Source organism: Equus caballus, chromosome 8 (genome assembly GCF_041296265.1).
Source record: "Equus caballus isolate H_3958 breed thoroughbred chromosome 8, TB-T2T, whole genome shotgun sequence".
NCBI lineage: Eukaryota > Metazoa > Chordata > Mammalia > Perissodactyla > Equidae > Equus > Equus caballus.
Window position 1 is genome coordinate 5,787,744 of NC_091691.1, and position 20,626 is coordinate 5,808,369.

The 20,626-nt window shown below is 50.2% G+C and overlaps 2 protein-coding genes across 39 annotated transcripts in view; one reads left to right on the forward strand and one right to left on the reverse strand.

Moving 5' to 3' along the window:
• The window catches only part of LOC100060608 (immunoglobulin lambda variable 1-40), a 765,973-nt gene that overhangs the window by 524,612 nt on the left and 220,735 nt on the right, over positions 1–20,626 (reverse strand). The window lies entirely within an intron of this gene.
• LOC100061889 (melanoma antigen preferentially expressed in tumors) lies at positions 5,716–19,800 on the forward strand. Of its 36 annotated transcripts, none has more exons than XM_070276146.1 (9): positions 5,716–5,958; positions 6,521–6,663; positions 6,796–6,877; positions 7,290–7,418; positions 11,251–11,298; positions 15,248–15,314; positions 16,439–16,758; positions 17,170–17,778; positions 18,905–19,800. In XM_070276146.1, the coding sequence occupies exons 6-9, from the start codon at positions 15,279–15,281 to the stop codon at positions 19,479–19,481; spliced, it is 1,542 nt and encodes a 513-aa protein (XP_070132247.1). In that variant the 5' UTR covers positions 5,716–5,958; positions 6,521–6,663; positions 6,796–6,877; positions 7,290–7,418; positions 11,251–11,298; positions 15,248–15,278; the 3' UTR covers positions 19,482–19,800. The 36 variants fall into 36 exon arrangements, with proteins under 36 accessions (XP_070132247.1, XP_070132258.1, XP_070132237.1 ...); XM_070276157.1 differs by lacking the exon at positions 11,251–11,298 and adding an exon at positions 15,444–15,592; XM_070276164.1 differs by lacking the exon at positions 6,521–6,663 and adding an exon at positions 15,444–15,592 and having other exon boundaries at positions 5,729–6,109; positions 6,720–6,877.

The following is a 20,626-nucleotide window of genomic DNA, read 5'->3' on the forward strand; positions in this document are numbered from 1 at the left end:
TCAAAAGGTACAAACTTCCAGTTATAAAATAAATAAGTCACGGGGATATAATGGACAGCATGGTGACTATAGTTAATAATACTGTATTGCATATTTGAAACTTGCTAAGAAAGTAGATCGTAAAAGGTCTCATCACATGAAAAAAAATTTGTAACTATGTAGGGTCACAGATGTTAACTAGACTTACTGTGGTGATCATTTCACAATGCATACAAGCATCGAATCATTATGCTATACCCCTGAAACTAATATAACATTATATGTTAATTACACCTCAATAAAAATTATTCTGGGAAATTATGCTGAAAAATAAGACTTGAAAAAAAAAAGAGGGACTAAATTTTACAAAGAAGGAGACAAAAATAATATTTGCACTTGATTTAGGTGTTAAAACTAAGAGAATCAACTGAGAATGAGGCGAGAGATTGCTGCGTTCAGCACCACCAGTGGGAGACATCAGGTGTGTCAGGAAGGCCTGCATAAGATTCATTAACAATATAACAGTATAAAAAGAAAAGAAGCACCACCAAACATCTCGCCACTTGGGAAAAACCACTGCTTTTATATTTTTGTACACATCTTTCCCAGATCAGCAGTTCTCAAACATTTTGTCCTCAGGACCCTTTCAAACTCTTAAAAAGTATTCAGGATCCCCAAAAGCTTTTGTTTATGTAGATAGTATCTATCAACCTTTACTATATTAAGTAAAACTGAAAAATGTCTTTAAAATTTTTATTAATTATGTGTAACAAAACTAAACAAGTTATATGTAAATAAATATAAGTTATGGATATTTTGGTATGTATTCAAAAATTTTTTTAAAATTAGCATGAAATGTGGCATTGTTTTTACATTTCTGCAAATCTCTTTAATGATTGGATTGATACAAAACAGCTGGATTCTCACATCGACTTCTGCATTCAGTCCGTTGCAAAATGTTGCTTTGGTTGAAGTGTCTGAAGAAAATCTGCCCTCCCAGTCGGAGGGATGGAGGAGTCACTGTAGTGAAAGAATTTCAAGAAAGAAGTGCGTGAAGATCAGGTTTCGGAACAGGGGTCAGAGATCTGAGGGGAGCACTAGTTTGGGGCAGAACGGTTGTCACATAAATGTTCCCCCTGTTCAGATGACCTTGAACTAAACGGTATGAGAGGAGGGACACTGACGGTGTCCCTATTTCTTGCTGTTTCTCTTAGCAACGTTTGCAGAGCTTTTTCACACAAGGCTTTCAAAAGGGATTTGAACTTAAAAATGGATTAAAAGTCTCCTTGTTTATGGACTGTGAAGGATCCATCCTATGGCAACCCTTGCATGATTTCTTCCCCTTGAGTTTGGGAAGAACCTGTCACTTGCTTCTAACCAATAAATACGGCAAAGGTGATGGGACCTCTCTCCCTTGATTAGGTTCCATTAAGTGGCAAAGGTGACAAGATGTCACTCCTATGATCACATTATGTGACATAGACTGGAATGAGCAGACTGGAATGAGAGCTCCTCCTGCTGGTCCAGAAGCAAACAGCCATGCTGAAAACTGCCTTCCATGAGGGCCACTTGGTAGGGAGCTGTGGGCGCCCTCTAGGAACTAGGAGCGCTGCCAGGCGAAGCCCCAGCAGCAAGGAAATGAATTCTGCCAATGAACTTGGAAGCAGATCCTTCCTCAGATGAGCCTCCAGAATAGAGTACAGCCACCAATAACAACTTCAGCTTGAGAAGACCCTCAGCAGAGGATCCAGCTCGGCTAGGTCTAGACTCCTGATCCAGGGAAACTGAGATAATAAATGCGTGTTGTTCTAAGCCACTCCATTTGTGGTAATTTGTGATACAGCAATGGAAGACTAATACCTAGATCACCTGGGTCACATTGGTCAGACCCAGGTGGAGACAGGTAAGATGGAGGGAGACCTGGGTCTCTGAGTCCAGGAGTACCTGAACCCACAATGAGGTGCAGAGGGACGTCTTCCGGTGAGGTGGCCCCTGAACCACCTCAGCACAAAGAGAAGACCTTGCTCTTCTCCCAATCTTGCCACCAAAGAGGGAGACTGAGTCTGCATCCCAAGGCTACTGCACAACGCAAGAGGGAAGCTTTTATTTTCATTTTTTGCAAAGCCATGTTCCCTGGAGACTGCTCCTCTTTCCCACATGGCTAGAAAAAGCAACAGGAGCTCCATGGGGTCCCATTCTGCAGCATCTCCACCCATGGGGGGATGAGCAGAAAGAACAGCAGAAACCCCAGTCTAACTGCCCCACCAAGACACTGAGGGCTGGCGGCAGGTTTTGGTCTCAGTTCCCCATGGGCTTGGAGCTCTGGAAGTAAATGCTGTGGCTGTCGCAGGACAGTGATCATCAGCCTCACCCTCAGGGTGGAGTCCAGAGATGGTCAAGGAGGTGTGCTGCCGGACCTGGAGCCTGAGAATCAGGCTGGAAGCTCTGACAGCAGAGAACTGACAGCATCTAGCAGGAGTGTGGGGGCAGTTTCCCGGGCATTGTTGGTACCAGGAGACGTGGTTATAAGTTCCAGTGTGGCTCCTGCTTCCAGTGCAGGAGATGGTGACAACTTGTCTCAAAGTCCCGGACACTGAAGGAAGCAGGGTCAGGGCAGACTGGGCCCAGGACCCTGAGAGGAGGAGAAACGCAGAGAAGGATGGGAGATGGGGAGAAGGGTCAGTCCAGGCACCAAAATGACTCTTTTTTTGAGGACTCTGGCCTGTGCCCTGACGGAGGTGGAAGGGGAGTGGAGCTGCGGCCAATGTGAAGAGGGTCCAGAGTGCCACCTCCTGAGATCCCAATGCTCCAACAGGACACTGGTAGCTCCCTTATCCCCTCTCTGTGTTCCGAGATGCAGGAGGGAACTCCATGCAAATCTGCACCTTAGCTCTGAAGATTCTTAGTTCCTCCTTTGCTCTAAGCCCTGAGGCTTGGCACCCAGGGGAGTGTGCAGATGCCCTATCTCAGGAAGGAAGTCCTGGGCATAAGTCCTCTTCCCAAGAAGTTACTTTGAGGCTGGATCTGAGGGGCACAGAGCTGGGGAAGCACCACTCTTCAGTGAGCACCTGGCCTTCTAGTGAGTTCTCCACACACCCCTAACCTCCCCCTGTTACACATCCAGGGAGTCCTCAGACTCTGCAGGAAACCTGACTCTGAGATGACAGGATGCTGCCCACTGCCCAAGGCCCCTGCCTTTCCCTCTGAGCTCATTCCTAGCTACCCCAAAAGAATTTTCAAAAATGCTGGTTCTCCCAATCAGGACACATGGCCTTAAAAGCACACCAGCCCTCCTGAATTCTCTCCAAGACATTCGGTATCAGCTTAATCCTGCAGCAGATTAGGGGTCCAGAGGCCATTTTGGGTGTGTGGAGTTTTTTGGGGTTTTTCTTTTTGTTTTTTTGAGGAAGACTAGCCCTGAGCTAACATCTGCTGCCAATCCTCTTCTTTTTGCTGAGGAAGACTGGCCCTGAGCTAACATCCGTGCCCATCTTCCTCTACTTTATATGTGGGATGATTACCACAGCATGGCTTGCCAAGCAGTGTCATGTCCACACCCGGGATCCGAACCAGCAAACCCCAAGCCGCCTAATCAGAACGTACTCACTTAACCGCTGCGCCACTGGCCCAGCCCCTGGGCCTGTGTTATTAAATCAGGGGCCCACTGTGCACTGGATGTCATGGCAGCACAGCCCCACGCTGGGGGCAAGGAGCCCCATACTGGGACTTGACGGCCCCCAATTCCCTCTTGATTTGTCCACTCTGTCTTAGACCAGTGACTTGTCCTGTCTAGTCTCAGTGTCTTCACCTGAAAAAAAACTAAGCCAGCATTAAAGTTGACAGCATCCTGGCAGGAGTCTGACTAGAAAATCAAAAGATAAATGTTTCCATTAATTGGTAAGTGATGTATGACTCATCCCCAGCATGGTTAGGTCGAGAGTTCAGGCCCTTTCAGCTTCAGGTTTACCTTAGGGGATCACAGAAAACAGTATTGTCTTCTCTCAGTTCTCCTCTACCTGGTCCCGCCACAGGTCAGCCTAAACCAGTGCTCAGCTCCAGACACACAGCCCAATAGGCTCAGTCAAATGCATTCCCCGCCCTTTTTTCCCTCAGTGAAGGTTTTTAAAGTCTCAGTTGTGATCATTATAATTCAGTGCAGGTTGACTCTATTTTTTCATATTTCCAAAACAAAAAGAGCTCTAGTTTCATGTCTGGTCAAGGAAAAAAATTATGACAGAAGTTTAAAAAAATACAGAAAGGTCTTTTCTATAACCAGCGTTATCATTTTAGTGGACATCTTCTAGACATCTTAGCCGGCTTATCTAAGATGTTCACAAATCGAATTACATATATCCCAGGAGGGTGGAGCCCATGTAACTTTCACTCCCTCCTCTTCATCTGGTGGAGCCCCAGGAATAGGGTAAACATCTGTAAGCATTAGTTGAAGCAATGAATGAGTGAATGTTACATTCACGTTTAATTTTACATGACTACGATCGCATTATATAAACAATCGTGTGACGTGCATTTTCCTTTCAAATATTACAGACATCTTTTTCGTGTATTGATCACAGTGAGCATTAAAACAGCAGTCAGATTATGAAAATGAAGAGCAATCTTCAAATGGATCCCCTTTTCATATCAAGCCATAGGATGCATCCACAGCCCTCTCCACCACTCTCATCACCCTCCCCTCTGCCCCAGCCTCCTTTCTGTTCTCAAATCTGCCAGGCACTTTATCAGGATTTGTGCAGTCTGTCCTCATGCCCAGAACAAGACCCTTTCAAGCTCCAACCAGCTGCTTCCAGCTCTGGCCTCAGACAGGGAGTCCTGAGCAAGTGGCAGGAGTTGCCTGCCCTTGTAACTTTCACACCAGTCCCTTTGTTTTCTTCTGACCATTAGTTACAACTTGCCACTTTAAAACAAGGGACCTCTTGTCCTGGGGGTTTCTTTTTGTTTTCACCCTAAACTTTAAGTGCCAGAGATTCACTATCTCCTTAAACTTTATATCAGGAGCCTCTCAAGGACAAATGTTGGTTGAAAGATTCCAGATGAGGAGGGGGAGGGGGAGGGAGGGGGGAGGGGGAGGGAGGGGGAGGGGGAGGGAGAGGGGGGAGGGGGAGGCGGAGAGTTTCCAGTTTCAACGTGAAAAACTTGAGTTAGGTAATAATCCCAGGTCCAGGGGGGTCATGTAATGACCTCTTTTGTAAGTACCTATGTGTTCAGTCATTCGTTCATCTGTGCAGCTGGAAAGCTTAAGCTCTGGTAGCTCACAGGCTGGGGATGTCTGTGGCAAGGGCAGCGTAGATCCAGGCATAATAGTCAGCATTACGGCCAGGCCTGTTACTCTCAGTCACCAGGATCTTCCTACGGCCCATGGTAAAAGATTTAGGGTCACTTACATGACAAGGATACAGTGCCAGAGCCAATTCCTCAGGACCCTTTTCAGAAAAAGTCTGGAAATTTGAAGAGGTGGAATATTTCCCAGGACTGAATGGGGAAGCTGAATTCAAAAGACCCCAATGAGGTCCCTCAGGCCAGCTTGCATGACAAGGGTCAGCCTCTGCTTTGCTCTTAACCCCTCCCTCTCTGTTGAGCTGGAAAGATTCCTCACCCATCCCTCCAGAAGCCTGACCTTCCTCCCCCAAAGGGACTGGCAGGAAGCAGGCACCAAAACCTGACAGAGGCCTTGCAAACATTCTAGATTCCAGGTGCCCGGCACCCCCTAGTGGCCTCAGACACTGATGACAAGGGCTCAGGGGCACAGCTCTGTGAGAGGCCAGACACCAGGCCCTGGAGCATTGCCTGGCCACCTCTCCTCAGCATCCTTGACCTGCTCCCTCCTCAGGAGGGTCTGGCCCACATTTTCAGTTTTCAGGCCCAGTTGTGACTCTATCCAAAGAGATTTGTTGGTGAAAAGAGCAGAAGCCCTGCATTTAGGACTAGGGAAAGCTGAAGTCACCTGAAGTACTGAGGGAGGTGAGTAGGGCAAATGCAGGAAAATTTTGGCTTCTGGAAAATCTCAGGAAAATCAAATTTGAGGGCAAGACTGAGGAAAGCATGCTCAGAAGAGAGGACAAGCTGCTCGAATCCTAGCTGGGTCTCCTCTGCCCCAGAGGTTGCATAAATGGTAAAGTCCAGAGTAGGGGACACTGGACTGGCCAACGGCAGGGATATCTTTTCTACATGAGGGAGATGGGGGTGGGGCAAGAACCTTCCCAGGGGACCCTGCAGGAGCAGGCCCTGGTACCCCACAGGGAGAAAAGGGTCGTCTGAAGCACAGGCCTAGGGGTGGGCGGTGATTTGGAGGTGGTTAGGGTTGGGCTTTGCCACTCCCTCCCCAACCCAGAGATTCCCCCGCATCCCACTCCACTCCCAAGATCCCACTCATACACCATCTCCCAACCCCCTTTCCACCCCCTCACACCCCCTGCGGTGTGTGGGCGTGGCCATAGGTGCCACCCCTCCCCCCCCATGTTCTCCCAGCCTATTAAAACAAACCCCTTCTGGACTCCGTGGGGGGTCCCACTCGTGATCTCAGGCTCTCGTGAGATTTGCCCTAGACTGAAACAGAAGCGAGGATTGGTCCGTTACCACCATTTCCCAGTGGGCTCCACGGAGTTTGCTGAGTCAGCGCCGGGTCTTTTGTGTCCAGAGGCTGCGCCAGGGAGGCCACGTGGCGAGGTGAGCGGTCTGGGAAAAACGGGAGTTCAAGCCCTAGTTCCTCCATTTTCTTGCAGGGTGACCTTGGACTAGTCACCGGTAAACCCCCTTCCCCTCCTCTATTTTCCGTCTGAAAATAAATTATCACAACAGAGGGTTGGAGTGAAGACCGAAGGAGATAAGGTGCTGGACGCACATCAGCCCAGGCCCCTGCTCCGTAAAAGCAGTTCCGGTTGTGAGTTTCAGACGTAATAATTTATCGAACTCAGGCGGCCGCGTTTATTGTTTGTTCTCATTAGCTGGTGGGTTTGCGCTTGAAATGGGGTGGCTCCTCTGGGAATCTGGCCTCTCTAGAGGTGCTGGCATGTGGGGGGCAGAAGGAGCAGCAATGTGGCTGCAGAAAAGCCGTCCGTGTCCAGGAGGGAAGGGTCGCTTTTGATCGAGGACAAGGTCTGCCGCTCAGATTGTCCTCTGGTTCAGCCGATGAGAAGTTGTTGGTCAAGTGTGGTGATAAAGAGATTTTCTCTGAAAGGGCGGGATCAAGTCTCCAGTTTTTAATTTCCTCAGCAGAGTTCCCAGAGATTTTTCTCAGGAGCCCAGGGCTTCCTAAATACACGTGTTAACACACACTCTCTTTGTGTTTGGAGCATTTTGGTTCTCACTCTCACACTTGGGTGGACGCGGGTGACTGAGGCGGTAGGAGACCGGGGAAACCAAGTATTGGAGGACCTGAGGCCAGTCTGAACTGGACCGGAGTGGACAGAAGACGACTTCAGGTAAGTTAGTCCCCTGAACCATCCTTGTGTGTCCCAAGAAAGCCTGTCGTGCTCTCCGTCCTCGCCATCGAGGAGCTAGATGGAGTCTGCAGCTTGAGGCCCCTCACAGTGGGGAGGAAGACACGGGAGCAACCTTTATTTTTTCAAGGCACCTCCTCAAGAGGGCATTTGCCCTGCTGCCGTTTTATAAGAAGCGTTTGTAGTGTGTTAGGGCCCATATTCCCGAAGCCACAGTTATGTTCACAACCTCTTCTCGGGGGGAAGGAGCAGGGCTGGCATCAGAGTCCAGAGGCTGGACTCCTGTTTGGTGTCAAGCAGGGACAGAGTGGGTACGCCCAGGGAGGTTTTGGCCTCTTGTCCCCATGGGCTTGGATCACTGGGGGCAAGGGATGCTCCTTGAAAGAGAGCAACAATAGTGCCCAGCTTGTCCTCCAGCTACAGCCCGGGGAGGTCAGGGAGCCCATGTGGCCTGGCTTGGAGCTGGAGAATGGAGCAAGGGACCTGAGGCCCAAGGACCACCTCATGCGTTGGGAATGTGGTTGGTGTCAGGACATGTAATTATAACTGCCAGTGTCACTGCTGTTTCCGGAGCAGGGAATTGTGATCTTTTGTCCCAGAACCAGGGACACTGAGATTGGTTGTGTCAGTGATGCGGGGTCGGTGAGCCGAGGAGTCGAAAGAAAGATTTCTTGGACTCTCAAGATCTGGCAGTAGTGCTCTTTTATTTAGAGAATAGTGTGGAATAGCATGGGGACAGGGCCCATGGGCAGTCAGAGCTGCTGCTGCTGCCGCTTCTGCTGCCCCCGCTGGCATGGGAACAGGACCCATGGGCAGGCAGAGCTGGTGCGTGGGGGCAGGACCCACGGGCAGTCAGAGCTCCTGCTGCTGCCCCAAGTTGAGGGTTAGGGCTAGTTTTATAAGGCATGGGTATGTGAGTCATCTCTTTACAAGACAAAGGAAAGAACATGAAAAAAAGTTAAAATGGTATCAGTGCAGGTGGTGTCTGGTCTTTGGGTGATCCCATGACTTGTAGACAAGAATCAAATCGGATTAAGTAAAGGTTAGAAGCCACCACCCTAAATCAGTTACATGAGATTGCCAGACAGCAACCAACTTAAGTTCTTGCCTTCCCCATTAAGAGCTTCGAGGGACAAGGTCATCTCCCTTCTTTCTCCTGGTACAGAGAGGGAGGCACCTTTTACAGATAGAGATTTCCCTTACAAATGTAAATGTGTCCCAACAAGGGCAAGTTCCATTCCTCAGAGCCTACTTCCCTGTCCCAGTTTATCAAAAGCAATCAGCCCCAAACAATACCGATGCCAGAGAGACATATCCTGGGGTGGCCAATTTCAGGTCCCTACAAGGTCATCCCCCCTTTCTTCACCAATGCAAATGTCTCTCAAAAGGGCAAGCAAAATTCCAGTCCTCGGAGCCTGCTTCTCATCTGCAGTTTTAAAAGTAACCAGCCTAAAATCTTCATCATCAGGACAGACTAGGCCCAAGGCCCTGAGAAGGGGAGGACATGCAGAGAGGAGAGGTCAAGGTCATGATTCCAGAGGATTTGGGGCCAGAAGGAGAGAGGGGTCAGCCCAGGGCTGCCAGAAGGTCCCCTCTTTCGTGTCTTTCACCTGTGCAGTGAGGAAGATGAGCAGAGCAGAGCCCAGGCCCTGAGGGAGACGCCCTAGAGATCTGCCTCCTGCAGCCCTGGCATTAGGCTGGACTCCCCACACTCTTGCTATCCCCTGTGTCATATGTAGGAGGGGCCGCCGTGCACATCTGCTCGCCAGATCCTGCAGGTGACACCCCATCGGCAAATTTGCTTACTTGCTCCTGCCAGGGGCGTGCGGGGTGCAGAGGTATTTTCTCCAGAGTTGCTCTGAGCCTCAAGCACCAGGGAAAGCAGCTGCTGAGCTGAGGTGCCTCAAGACAAGGGAGCACAGATCTTTCTGAATTTCTCTCTGGGGGTGTCGAACCCCCTCCCCCATCCTCCTATAAGACCTGGCAGGGCCCACAGACCTCAGCTGAGCACCAACGTGCTGAGCCCTCGGGCTGTGGTGAGTGAGGTCACCTAAATGAGGCTTCCTGCTTTCTGCTCTTGTCCGTAACCTTGTCCGCTGAGACCTCGGGCTGTGGTGAGTGAGGTCACCTAAATGAGGCTTCCTGCTTTCTGCTCTTGTCCCTAACCTTGTCCACTGCCGCCGCACGTAAAGAGTGGGATGATCCCCTTCTAAAGCTGTTTGTTCAGGCTTAACCGCTCCAACAGGATGGCACAAGTGATGGCTACAGGGAGGCCTGGACCAAGAGCCAGGGGCCTCGTTTGGGGGTCACCCTTCCACGGTCTGCTTTGTGACTCAGGTGCAGGTCACTCACCCTTTTGAGCTCCAGTTAGTGTATATGGAAAGGAAAAATCAGTCTAAGCCCCCGGCTCGAGAGAGAAACTAGTGAGACTAGGAAGGTGAAGTGATTTGATAATTTAAGTTTTGCCAAACACGAGGAATTACTTCTACTCAGCATGGTGATTCAGAATCCAGTTCGAGCTCACATTCCCCGTCTCCCAGAGCAGTGTAAGTGAAGAACGTGGTTGTTAGAAAATGGATGAAGATGTCCCAGAGGAAGTGATGCCAGCAAAAATCTTCACACTAAAGGAACCCTTTCCGAGATAGGCACGACTTTGAAAGCACAAAGGATAAAACGTCAGAAGCCTGTCCAGACTGAGAAAGCGGTTCACCAAGGCATGGAAAAAAAGGTTTTCTGTATCGAAGGTTATATGATGAGAATAACCACAAGCAGTGCTCAAACTACTCCTGATAAATTTTTTACAAAGAAACAAAAGAGTTTAATTCTCAAAGTTTAAAATCAGTGTACTAAATAAATAGTAGTTTTACTCTTTTATTCACTTATTTATAACTTCTGTAGGAGAATTCTTAATGTTTTAACAAAAGACAATTCAGTGGCCACAGAAGAATTAAAACTACCTGTGGATTATTAAGATTGCACGGTTTCAGCTTGCACGGTCTTTTTTTTTTTTTTTTTTTTTTTTTTGAGGAAGATATGCCCTAAGCTAACGTCTGCCGCCTATCCTCCTCTTTTTGCTGAGGAAGACTGGCCCTGAGCTAACATCCATCCCTATCTTCCTCTGCTTTATATGTGGGGCGCCTACCACAGCATAGCTTGCTAAGTGCTGCCATGTCCGCACCCGGGATCCAAACCAGTGAACCCCAAGCCCACGAAGCAGAACGTGTGCACTTAACCACTGTGCCACCGGGCCAGCCCCTTGCACCGTCATTTTTATGGCCCTGCTCTACGATGCAAAGTAAGGTCAGCCTGTGATTAATTTATTTTCCAGCCTGCTTGTTTTTCATTTGTGTACTGAATGGAATGTAAGGTCCATGCCACAGAGTTACCCTGAGAAGAAGACCATGACGTTTTCACTGGGTGTCCCTCCCTGTCACCCAGAATAGCAGTTGGTGTACCCTAGGCCCTCAATGAATGTTTTTGAGTAAACCAAGGATGGAGGATAGAGGGGGAGTCTGGGTCTGGGGGGAGGGGAGCAGCTGTGCTGGAGACGTCCCTGTGAACATGTCCACCCTGCCCCAGTGCTTCCTGTTGGCCCTCAGGACAGAGGGGATTTTCCTGTCAAGGGTGAAGCCAGTACTCCTGGACCCTGAGCATTTCTCCCCTTCCTCTGTAACAGATTCCGGGGGGAAAGTGCCCGACAGCTGGATGCACCTGGTTTTACTCTCAGTCACAATGACCTTCCTGTGGCTTGGAGTTGGAGGTTTGGGGTCAGTTGGATGTGATAGCAGACCCCATTCTCTCTTTTTCTCCTCAGAAGCACAATTCTTCAGTCTGATGAGGCTGAAGTGTGAAAGTCCCTAAGGTACGTGGTTCTCCAGGGCCAACTGGCAAGTCTGGCACCCTCTCCTTCCCTCTAAACCTCTCCCTCATCTTTGCATCCAAGATCCGTGCTGGCCCCTCTCCCCTCGGACTTTCTATTGACCTGACCCTGTGCTCTTGGGGTGGGAGTTGGGGGACAGCCCCTGGCCCCTCACCTGGCCAGGGCTAACAAAGCCAGGCCCTGGAAACACCCCCAGCCCCCATGTCCAGGCCCACACTGCACCCAGTGGTCTCAGACACAAGTCTCCAGCATCTCAGGGACACAGCTCTGTGATAGCGAGAAAACTTGGCCCCTGCTCTGCTGTCATCTCTCTCCTCCCCCTCATGCTGGACCCATTTGGATCCTCTGGGCCATTCCCTGCCCAGTCCCTCCTTCCCACGGTCCATCTGTGCCACCCAGCCTGGAGTGAGTCCTCAGCCTCCCTCTCCCCTTGTGTCCCTCTAGAAGCACCTTCTTTAGGATTAACTGGCCCGACGCAGGTTGACTTGGATGTCAAGCAGGTCCTCACTGGTGGGCAAGAAAGAGGGACATCCCTTGTTGAGGTCTGGATGTTATTGGACTTGAAGCGAAGCCAGATCTCGTTGAGTACAGGAAGGAGCAGAGAGGGGGAGCAGAGAGGGACAGCAGAGACCTTACATTTTTGAGAAGGCAAAATGTTTCAGGGTAAGGAGGGATATAACTCCAGAGGGAAAGAAGACGTACTGGATCCCCGGAGGAATCTTGTCCCTCAGGGGCTGGGTCAGGAAAATTGAAGATGGGAGAGCTGCTGCATGGGGCCGCTCACCAGGGCCTCCTGTCAGCCTGGCGCCTCTGAAGACCATCAGATGGGCCGGCCCGGTTGCGCAGTGGTTAAGTGTGCATGTTCCACTTCGGCGGCCCTGGGTTCACGGGTTCGGATCCCGGGTGTGGACATGGCAGCGCTTGGCAAGCCATGCTGTGGTAGGTGTCCCACATATAAAGTAGAGGAGGATGGGCACAGATGTTGGCTCAGGGGCAGTCTTCCTCAGCAAAAAGAAGAGGATTGGCAGCAGATGTTAGCTCAGGGCTAATCTTCCTCAAAAAAAAAAAAAAAAAAAAAAAGCCAGCGGAGGTGAGGTCTTCCTCTTGTCGGGGTGGGGAAAATCCCCTTTCTACCCTTCTTGTGTGTTCTTATGGCTGGACTAGTAATAAAGTTGACACAAGAGCAGATCAACAGGAGACAACACACTTTAATATATAGTGGAGATCAGAGAGAAGTGAAGCTCAAGGAGTGAACACAGCAGGCATAAGTGTATCTTGTACACAGATAATGAATTTGTGAGGAATGACAGGACAAAGAAGCTTAAGATGTGAGGTACGTTATTGGGCTAATGCTTGAGGTAGTCAATTAGCGAGGTCTGTTTATGCAGGCTTCTGGGCCCCGAATCACTAGCTCTCAAGATCAGGATGTAAGGAGAGCACCTTCCACGTGGGGGATTTATTTCCTGCTTTCAGGGGAACAGAGCCAGGAGAGTCAGAATGCCCTTTTTGTTTCTCAAGTAACTTTAATTCTAAATGATCCATATGCTATTGTGGGATATTTTGGGGTGGCCTGCCATGGGCCCCAACACTGTGAAACCCAGGCAGGGCTGTCCTCCAGTGTACCCCCAGTTCCTCTTGGATCCAGAAAAGGAGCTGGGCTTTGCTTTTTTCCTTCTACACTTTGTGGCTTGTCTTGTTCTCCAAAATAGCTCGGTAGACTTGGGTAGAATTCCTTGATTTCTGTTGATACCAGTGGAAGGGTGCCCCTTAGCTTCATGGCCATACCCCAGGCTCAAGGAGAGGTGGGCTGACATGCCAGGGCTGCGGAAGAAGAGCTGCCCAGTCAGCACAGGCCAGGAAAAGGAAACCAGCAGCAGAGAAGCATTCCAAAGGCCCCAGCAAGACCCGGGGGCAGATACTGTGGGATCCCAGTAGGAATTCTGTGAAAGAAGAAAGGGATGTGGGGTAGGACACCCCCCTGATGGTCTTAGAGGCTACTCTGGCCAGTGCAACAAACGAGGACCCTGAGGAGAACAAGTGACCAGGATGTGGTAGAAACGTCCCCTAAATCCATGACTAGGCCCTGGGAGGCCTGATCCTGGGCAGGAAGGACGGCCCTTCCTGCACATGTGTTCTTGGTGCTCCTGCCTCCGATGCCATAGCGTGTCCCCTGGACAAACAAGTGGAGTGGACAGAGGAGTGTCCCTTGCCTTATGGGGGAAGAGTGTTTGGCTCATACTTCACATTTTTAGATCGTTTGAAGACATTGATCTCTCCTGCCTCCTTGCATCTCCTGGACACTGGGATCCTATATATACTTCCTAAGCTTGGACCTCTGCAATTTTCCTGTTTCCCCGAGGTTCCTGTGAAGCCTGTTGGTCAGCTCTTTCTCCTGAGATTGTCCAAACACTCGAGGGGGCAGATCTGTCCAGAGGGTGGCTGCCAGTTACTCACTGCATGGAGCCGAGTCCTGGACTCACTGAGCAAAAAGGAAAATTAACAATGAACTTTAGAATTTCCCAGAAGCCTGTTTGAGATACTGGATGAAAGATACCAGCAGTGCCTTTGCACCCAGTGGCTGCTCAGTTATCAGGGACACTTATGATTATCTTTGTAAATGTACCATTGAGTTGTAAATCTCAATTTCCTACAGTTGAGTTGTAAAAGTGATTGCCTGGGAGTTAAAATGCCACAGGGCACATTCCAGTTTAACTGTTTTATGCCAAGTCTGCTGATATGGATGGTAGAGATTTGGAGAAAGCGATCTCCAGGAAAGATACCAAAATGGAGAACATCCTTCAAAGAATCCCAGCCTCCTCACCAGTGGAATTTAAGAATTGTTTGGGCATCACAATGCAGGGGGTGGAGAATAGCCTGGAGATTCTTTGGATGGAGAGCTTCCCTCTCTGTTCTGAAACTTCAGAAGAACCAATATGTGATTCAGCCTAGCATCCCTAACTTGGCAGATCCTTAAATGTCAAATACAGATTCAGGTCTCCTGAGGAAGAAGGTACTGGTATTTGTGCCCCGGGCTTAATACGGAGAGAGAGAAAGTTTTATTTGTGCACCTAATGGGGCTCTACTCAGAATCCTTGTATCTAAGAAGCCTAGGGGTGGGGCCAGGAGGGGCTTTTTGAAACTGAGTTTGCATCAGTTTCCTAGGACTGAGGAAACAGCGCTTATCAACATATACTCGGGAAGGGGCCTTTGGAGATCCTGTTTGGGGTCAAGGCCCCTGGAAAATGCCTGGACCTGATCTGCCTGTGAGCGGTCACAATGTGGAAGAGGACACCTGAGCCTACAGAGCGTCCCCTGGTAGCAGCTCCTTGCTGACAAGTATGCGTGCGTTTGGTCCATGGTTATTTCTTTCCCTGCATCCAAGATGCCAAAGAGCCCATGGCGCTGACCCCTCAGTGGCTTTCAGAACTGGACCAGTCATGACACAGGTTTGGTCGCCAATGTTATTCTGGCCTCTCCCCAGCCGGTATTCCTGCATTTCATCTGCTGAAGCCTGTTTACTAGGCTGATCCCAGCATTCTGAGAGGAAACACCCTTTACCTCCAGGGAGGGAGGAAGATTGAATCTCCTCCCTGCTGGAACCCATCACCCTGGGTTTACAGGCTCCACCTGGTCTCTGTAGCACTGCCTGTTCAGTTTCTCAAGTCCATCTGTTGAAAAGTTTAGAATTACTTTACCTTGTCTAAGGTAATGCCCTTGGTCCTGTTACAGACGCCCGGCACCCCATTCTCCTGGTCAGCTCCTAGTTGTAATTTGGACCAGACTGTCCCTCAGTTGTAGCTCTGTCCCACTGTGAATGGGCACACGATTTGCTGTTTTAGGTGATGTCAAGTGTAAGTGACTATTTGATACTCAGGAATTTGATCTTGTTCGTTTCTTTTTCTTTTATGCTGACACCGTTCTCTGCATAAAGCTGCCTTAACTTGAACATTTAGGAAATTTTGATGTGGCCGAAACGCTCCCAACAAGTACACCTTCAGGTTGGTTTTCTTTTCTTGAATAGACATGATTCACTCAGTTGTATGGAGAAAGTCAAAAAACCCAGTCAGGGGTAAGTGGATGGAGAGCCAGTATAACATTTGGCTTTCAACTGGAAATTGAAATTTCAGGTAGGCTCTGCAAAGAGAAGTGAGGCCAGAAAGGCCTGTAATTGCTTCTGAGGAGCCAGAGCAGGCACCCTGAGGCCTACACCAGTAGAGTCACTGCCCTGGTCCTCCCCAGGCCTGAGCAAGGACTCCCTGCACCACGCCCCCATCTGGTGAGTTAAGAGCCTAAGGCTCAGCACGCTCCCATTTTACTGCCCTCTGCCAGGGCCTCCATGGGCCCTGTGGGCCAGGATCCATAGAGAGTTTCCCTTTCTTTCCTTACAAATGAGAGGGCTTTGCTTTTACCTTTAAATGTAGCTTTACCTTAATCCCAAACATTTTGGTTGCTGCTTTGGTTTATGCCATTTTAGAGATGTTTACAATATGTATGGGTTGTTTTTCTTTTTGCTTGAGGAAGATTTGCCCTGAGCTAACTTCCATGCTAATCTTCCTTTCCTAATTTGCAAACCCCAGGCTGCCAAAGCTGAGTAGGCAAACTTTACCACTACACCACCGGGCCAGCCCTAAAATTTTTTTTAATGACTGAACAGCACCCATTATGTGGGTGTTCCTTCATCCCTCCCATCTGGGGTATTTGTTGGATCTTGGAAGGAGGTGGTGCTGGGCCACATGAGGCTCCTTATTCCACCTGTTCTCAACCCTTGAGTGATAATCAGAAACTTTTCCCTGGGAAGGGTACAGTCAGCTCTCAGGCTCCCGGGTACTCACTTGGTGGTGGGGCTGGAATTACATGGAGTTGTGGGGGGATATTGATTGGGGTCAGTGGTCATCTCACCCATCCCTGGGTGCCTGGTGAGATGCTTGTCCTGCTGTGGGCAGAGGTAGAGCCATGACTTTGTGGCCACCGAGTAGAGAGTGGAATCTAGTAAACTGAGGATTCTCTGACTGTTGCCAGAGCAGTGACTTTGGTCTTGAGTTGGTTTCCTCAAGGGTGGAGGGACGATCAGCTTGTGTCCTCGGCCTTACAAGGATTCCCTGTTCCATGGATGTCTCCTCAGGACTCATTTCGGAGCAGATTCTTCAGGATGGGCGTCCAAGCCCCGCGCAGACTCCTGGAACTGGCAGGTCAGAGCCTGCTGAAGAACGAAGCCTTGGCCATCGCCGCTCTGGAGGAGCTGCCCATGGAGCTCTTTCCGCCACTGTTCACGGCCGTCTTTACCGGGAGACACAGCAATATCCTGAAGGCGATGGTGCAGGCCTGGCCCTTCCGCTGCCTGCCCCTGGGAGCCCTGATGAAGGAGCAGCAGCCTCACCAGGAGACCTTCCAAGCTGCACTAGATGGACTCGATGTCCTGCTTGCCCAGGAGGTTCGCCCCAGGTGAGGGTGATCCAGTAGGCTGGTAGGGCCCTGGGAACCCGAGCAAGATAGAGCTGGGGGTCAGAGAGGGTGCAGGGCCCATAGGGCCAGCCGGAGGCTTCTGAGGGCACCAGTGGGGAACCTAAGGGAAGCCTTGGGGCCATTGCTGAGGTCACTCTGGGAGCAGGCTTCTGGACATGTAGTGCTGTTTAAGATGCTGAGGTGACTGAAGGAACATGTGCCCATCCTTTCCCAGTGGCACTTAAAGGTACAAGAAGTGGGGACCAGGAAAGATCCCAGTAGTGCAAGGAGAGCAGCTGCTGTCTGGGCTGTGGAGTAGAAGTGCAGGTCTGCTCCTTGCCTAGACTGAGGTCACGCTCTTAGTCCCTGTTGACCCAAAGCATCTGAGTCTATCTCCTGTTCTCTCTGCAGGAGATGGAAACTGCAAGTGCTGGACTTACGGAAGAAGGTTCACCAGGACTTCTGGACCGTGTGGTCTGGAACTAGGGCTGGTATATGCTCCTTCTTGGAGCCAGAGGCAGTCCAACCCATGAGGAAGAGGCGAAAAGTGGATGGTTTAAGGGTGGGGCCGAAGCCGCCCTCAGCTCCTGTGGAGGTGCTCGTAGACCTTTGCCTCAAGGAGGGCACCCCTGACGCGTCCCTCGCCTACGTCATTAAGAAAGTCAAGCAGGGCAGAGGTTTAGTACATCTGTGCTGTAAGAGGCTGAAGATTTTTGCAGTGCCGATGCAGAATATTAAGAATATCCTGAAAATGGTGCAGCTGGACTCTATACAGGATTTGGAAGTGAATTGCACTTGGAACCTGTCCACCCTGGGGCAGTTTGCTCCTTACCTGGGCCAGATGGGCAGTCTGCGCAGGCTCCTTCTGTCCCACATCCGCATGTCTTCCCACACTACCCCGGCGAAGGAGGAGCAAGGTGTCAGCCAGTTCACTTCCCAGTTCCTCAGTCTGCACCACCTCCGGGAGCTCTATTTGGACTCTATCTCCTTCCTCAAAGACCGCCTGGACCAGTTTCTCCGGTGAGGGATGGCGCGGTTTCTCTGCAAACCAGGGCAAGCCCCTTTTCATTTCAGCAAAGAGTAATGAGCATCTGCTGTGTGCCAGCCATCAACAGTGCCAGAGTGCACGAGTCACTAGAAGGTCCACACAGTGTCATTGCTCTGTACCCAAGCATGTTGTCACATAACCACCAGATAGAGCTTAGAGCTATGAACTAGGACAGATGCCATTCAAAGGGACTCCTTGCATATACATAATAGGGGCTTTGGGCCTGGTGAGGGTGGCTTTGGGAATTCTTCCTTAAGAAGTGATGTCTAAGTTAAGATGATTGAAAATAACTAAGTCAGGAGGGCATTGACGAAGGGAAGACCCATCAGACGTGAGATTTCACATCGTAAGCTCTGTGCTCAACAGCTTTGTTAATAGGAGCCTCTCCCTCCAAACCTGCCTCAAACTACCTGTCTGTAAAGGGTTACTTTAGGCTCCAGCTAAGGTAATGTGTCGAAAATGCATGAGTCTGGAGATGAGGAAGCCAGAGTGAAGAATTGTGAAATGTGACGGCTGGTTTGTTGGTGATACAGTGATCTAGGCTAGTCCCTGCAGGCTGGCAGCCCCCTAGGGATGTTGGCAGACCTTGCCCAGGTTAGCCTTTTATGCTCATCTCCCAGTAGCCTTGGGTACAGTGATACTGGTAATGGGGGTCCAAGCAGCAGCAGAAAGAAGCCTGAGTTGAAAGCATTTCCAGTTGCACCTCCGAATACTAACATTTCCTGATTCCCTCTCCTGCTTGAGGCATGGGGTTGAGCTTCCCTCTGAGCACCTCCCATTGTTATCTTGGTGGATGCTCACAACACCCATGTGAGGAGTATGCGTGCTTGGCTTGACATAGGAGCAAAGGGAGCATTTGAGGTTTCGTTCCCTTGACTTAGTCACACAACAAAGAAGTGATGGAGAAAGGACTCCACTCAAACTTGGACTGACTTGAATGCCTCTTCTTTGCACTACACGCATCCTGGGGGTTAACTGTCATCTGGAAGACTGGGTTTTGCTGAGATGGTCCTCTCTTCCCTGGAGGCCTGAGTCATCCCCACCTCCCTCCGCCCACTACCTACATCCCCCAGGACTAACTGCTCTGTCTCTCCCCAGGTGCCTGAAGACCCCCTTGGAGACCCTGTCGATAACTAACTGCCTGCTTTCGGAATTAGACTTGACCCGTCTGTCCCAGTGCCCAAACATCAGTCAGCTGAAGCACCTGGATCTCAGCGGGGTCACCCTGAGCTGTATAAGTCCTGAGTCCCTCCAAGTTCTGATAGAGAGAACCTCCGCCACCCTCCAGGACCTGGACTTAGATGAGTGTGGGATCATGGACTCCCAATTCACTGCCATCCTGCCTGCCCTGGGTCGCTGCTCCCAGCTTACCATCCTCAGCTTCAGTGGAAACCCCATCTCCATGGCCGTCCTAGAGAACCTGCTGCGCCACACCATCGGGCTGAGCAAGCTGAACCACGTGCTGTATCCCGCCCCCCTGGAGACTTATGAGGTCGACTACGGCACCCTCCACCTGGGCAGACTGGCCTATCTGCACGCCAGGCTGAAGCAGATGTTGCAGGAGTTGGGGCGGCCTAACATGGTCTGGTTCAGTGCCAACCCCTGTCCTTACTGTGGCGACAGGACCTTCTATGACCCGGAGCCCATCCCGTGCCCCTGTTACCTGCCTGCCTAGCTGGGTGCACATATCATAGGCTTTATTCTGGGCACTTGGACACTGAAGCCTAGACATAAGTGCATCGTGAAGGAACACAAAAGCCACAGTGTCAGATAGCTTCTCAACGTGAGCAGGGGAAAAGAAAACATGGTTCAGAGGGGGAGGGGATATTGAGTTGGGAGTTGATGGGATCTTTGGGGAGATGCATCCTATTGAGTTAGAAATAGGAATCTGAATTTCTAGAGGGGAATTCCGGCTTGGGAGGTAGTTGTGGGAGTTATCCCTGAGTGGATGGTTATAAAGAAATGGTCAGAAATAAAGAGAACCTTAATGTCAACCATCTGGTGTCCTCTATGATGTATGAACCTGAGTCTCCAGTTTGAACCTCAGGAATCTCCAGTTACTGATTAAATAAGAAGGCATGAGCATCCTTCTTGGATGCTCTGGGCTTCACGAGGCTCGGCCCGAGGAGTTCACAGCACCATTTATCGTTCCCTCCATCTGGTTCTTCTCTCTGGTACGTCTCCCACCTCTTCACTTAGTTCTGTGGCTGTTCAGTCGGTCAGCTCACACAGGGTGCATCCTCAGGGCCTGGAACATACTAAGTGGCTAATGGCATTGTTAGAGTAAAGGTTCTTCACAGGGACCCTCGCTGCGAACTCCACTGAGGCCCTGGACTCGAGCGCTCATCCCCCATGGATCCAGTGGATCCGAAACTGCCATCCTTGGCCTTTGGCTGTGCCAGGATAAGGCTTCACTGTGTACAAGTCAGATCCCCAGGACTGGAGGGGACGTCCATCCTGCACATGAACCGGAGCCTCTAGCCCTCCCTGGGCCCAGCCCATGACTGACACCCCACTGGGTCCATCTCCTTCTTGAATTAGTTGTAGTCTGTTAAAACATCTAAATTCCTTTAGAAAAATACTATGATCATTAGGCATGTAACATTTGTTTATATCCCACGTTAAAAATACAGTATCCTTCTGGGGAGCTAGGTGATATCAATGCAGGAATGACTTTCTCCCCAGAAGTTTCCCCTTCCTCTCTATCAGGGAGGTTGCAAGCCAACTCTGAGTCAGTGAAATGCCCTGGTTTTGGGGTCCCAAGACTGAAAAAAAACCCATGCCAGATCTTGGTGAACACTTAGATGGAAGCAAGTGAAT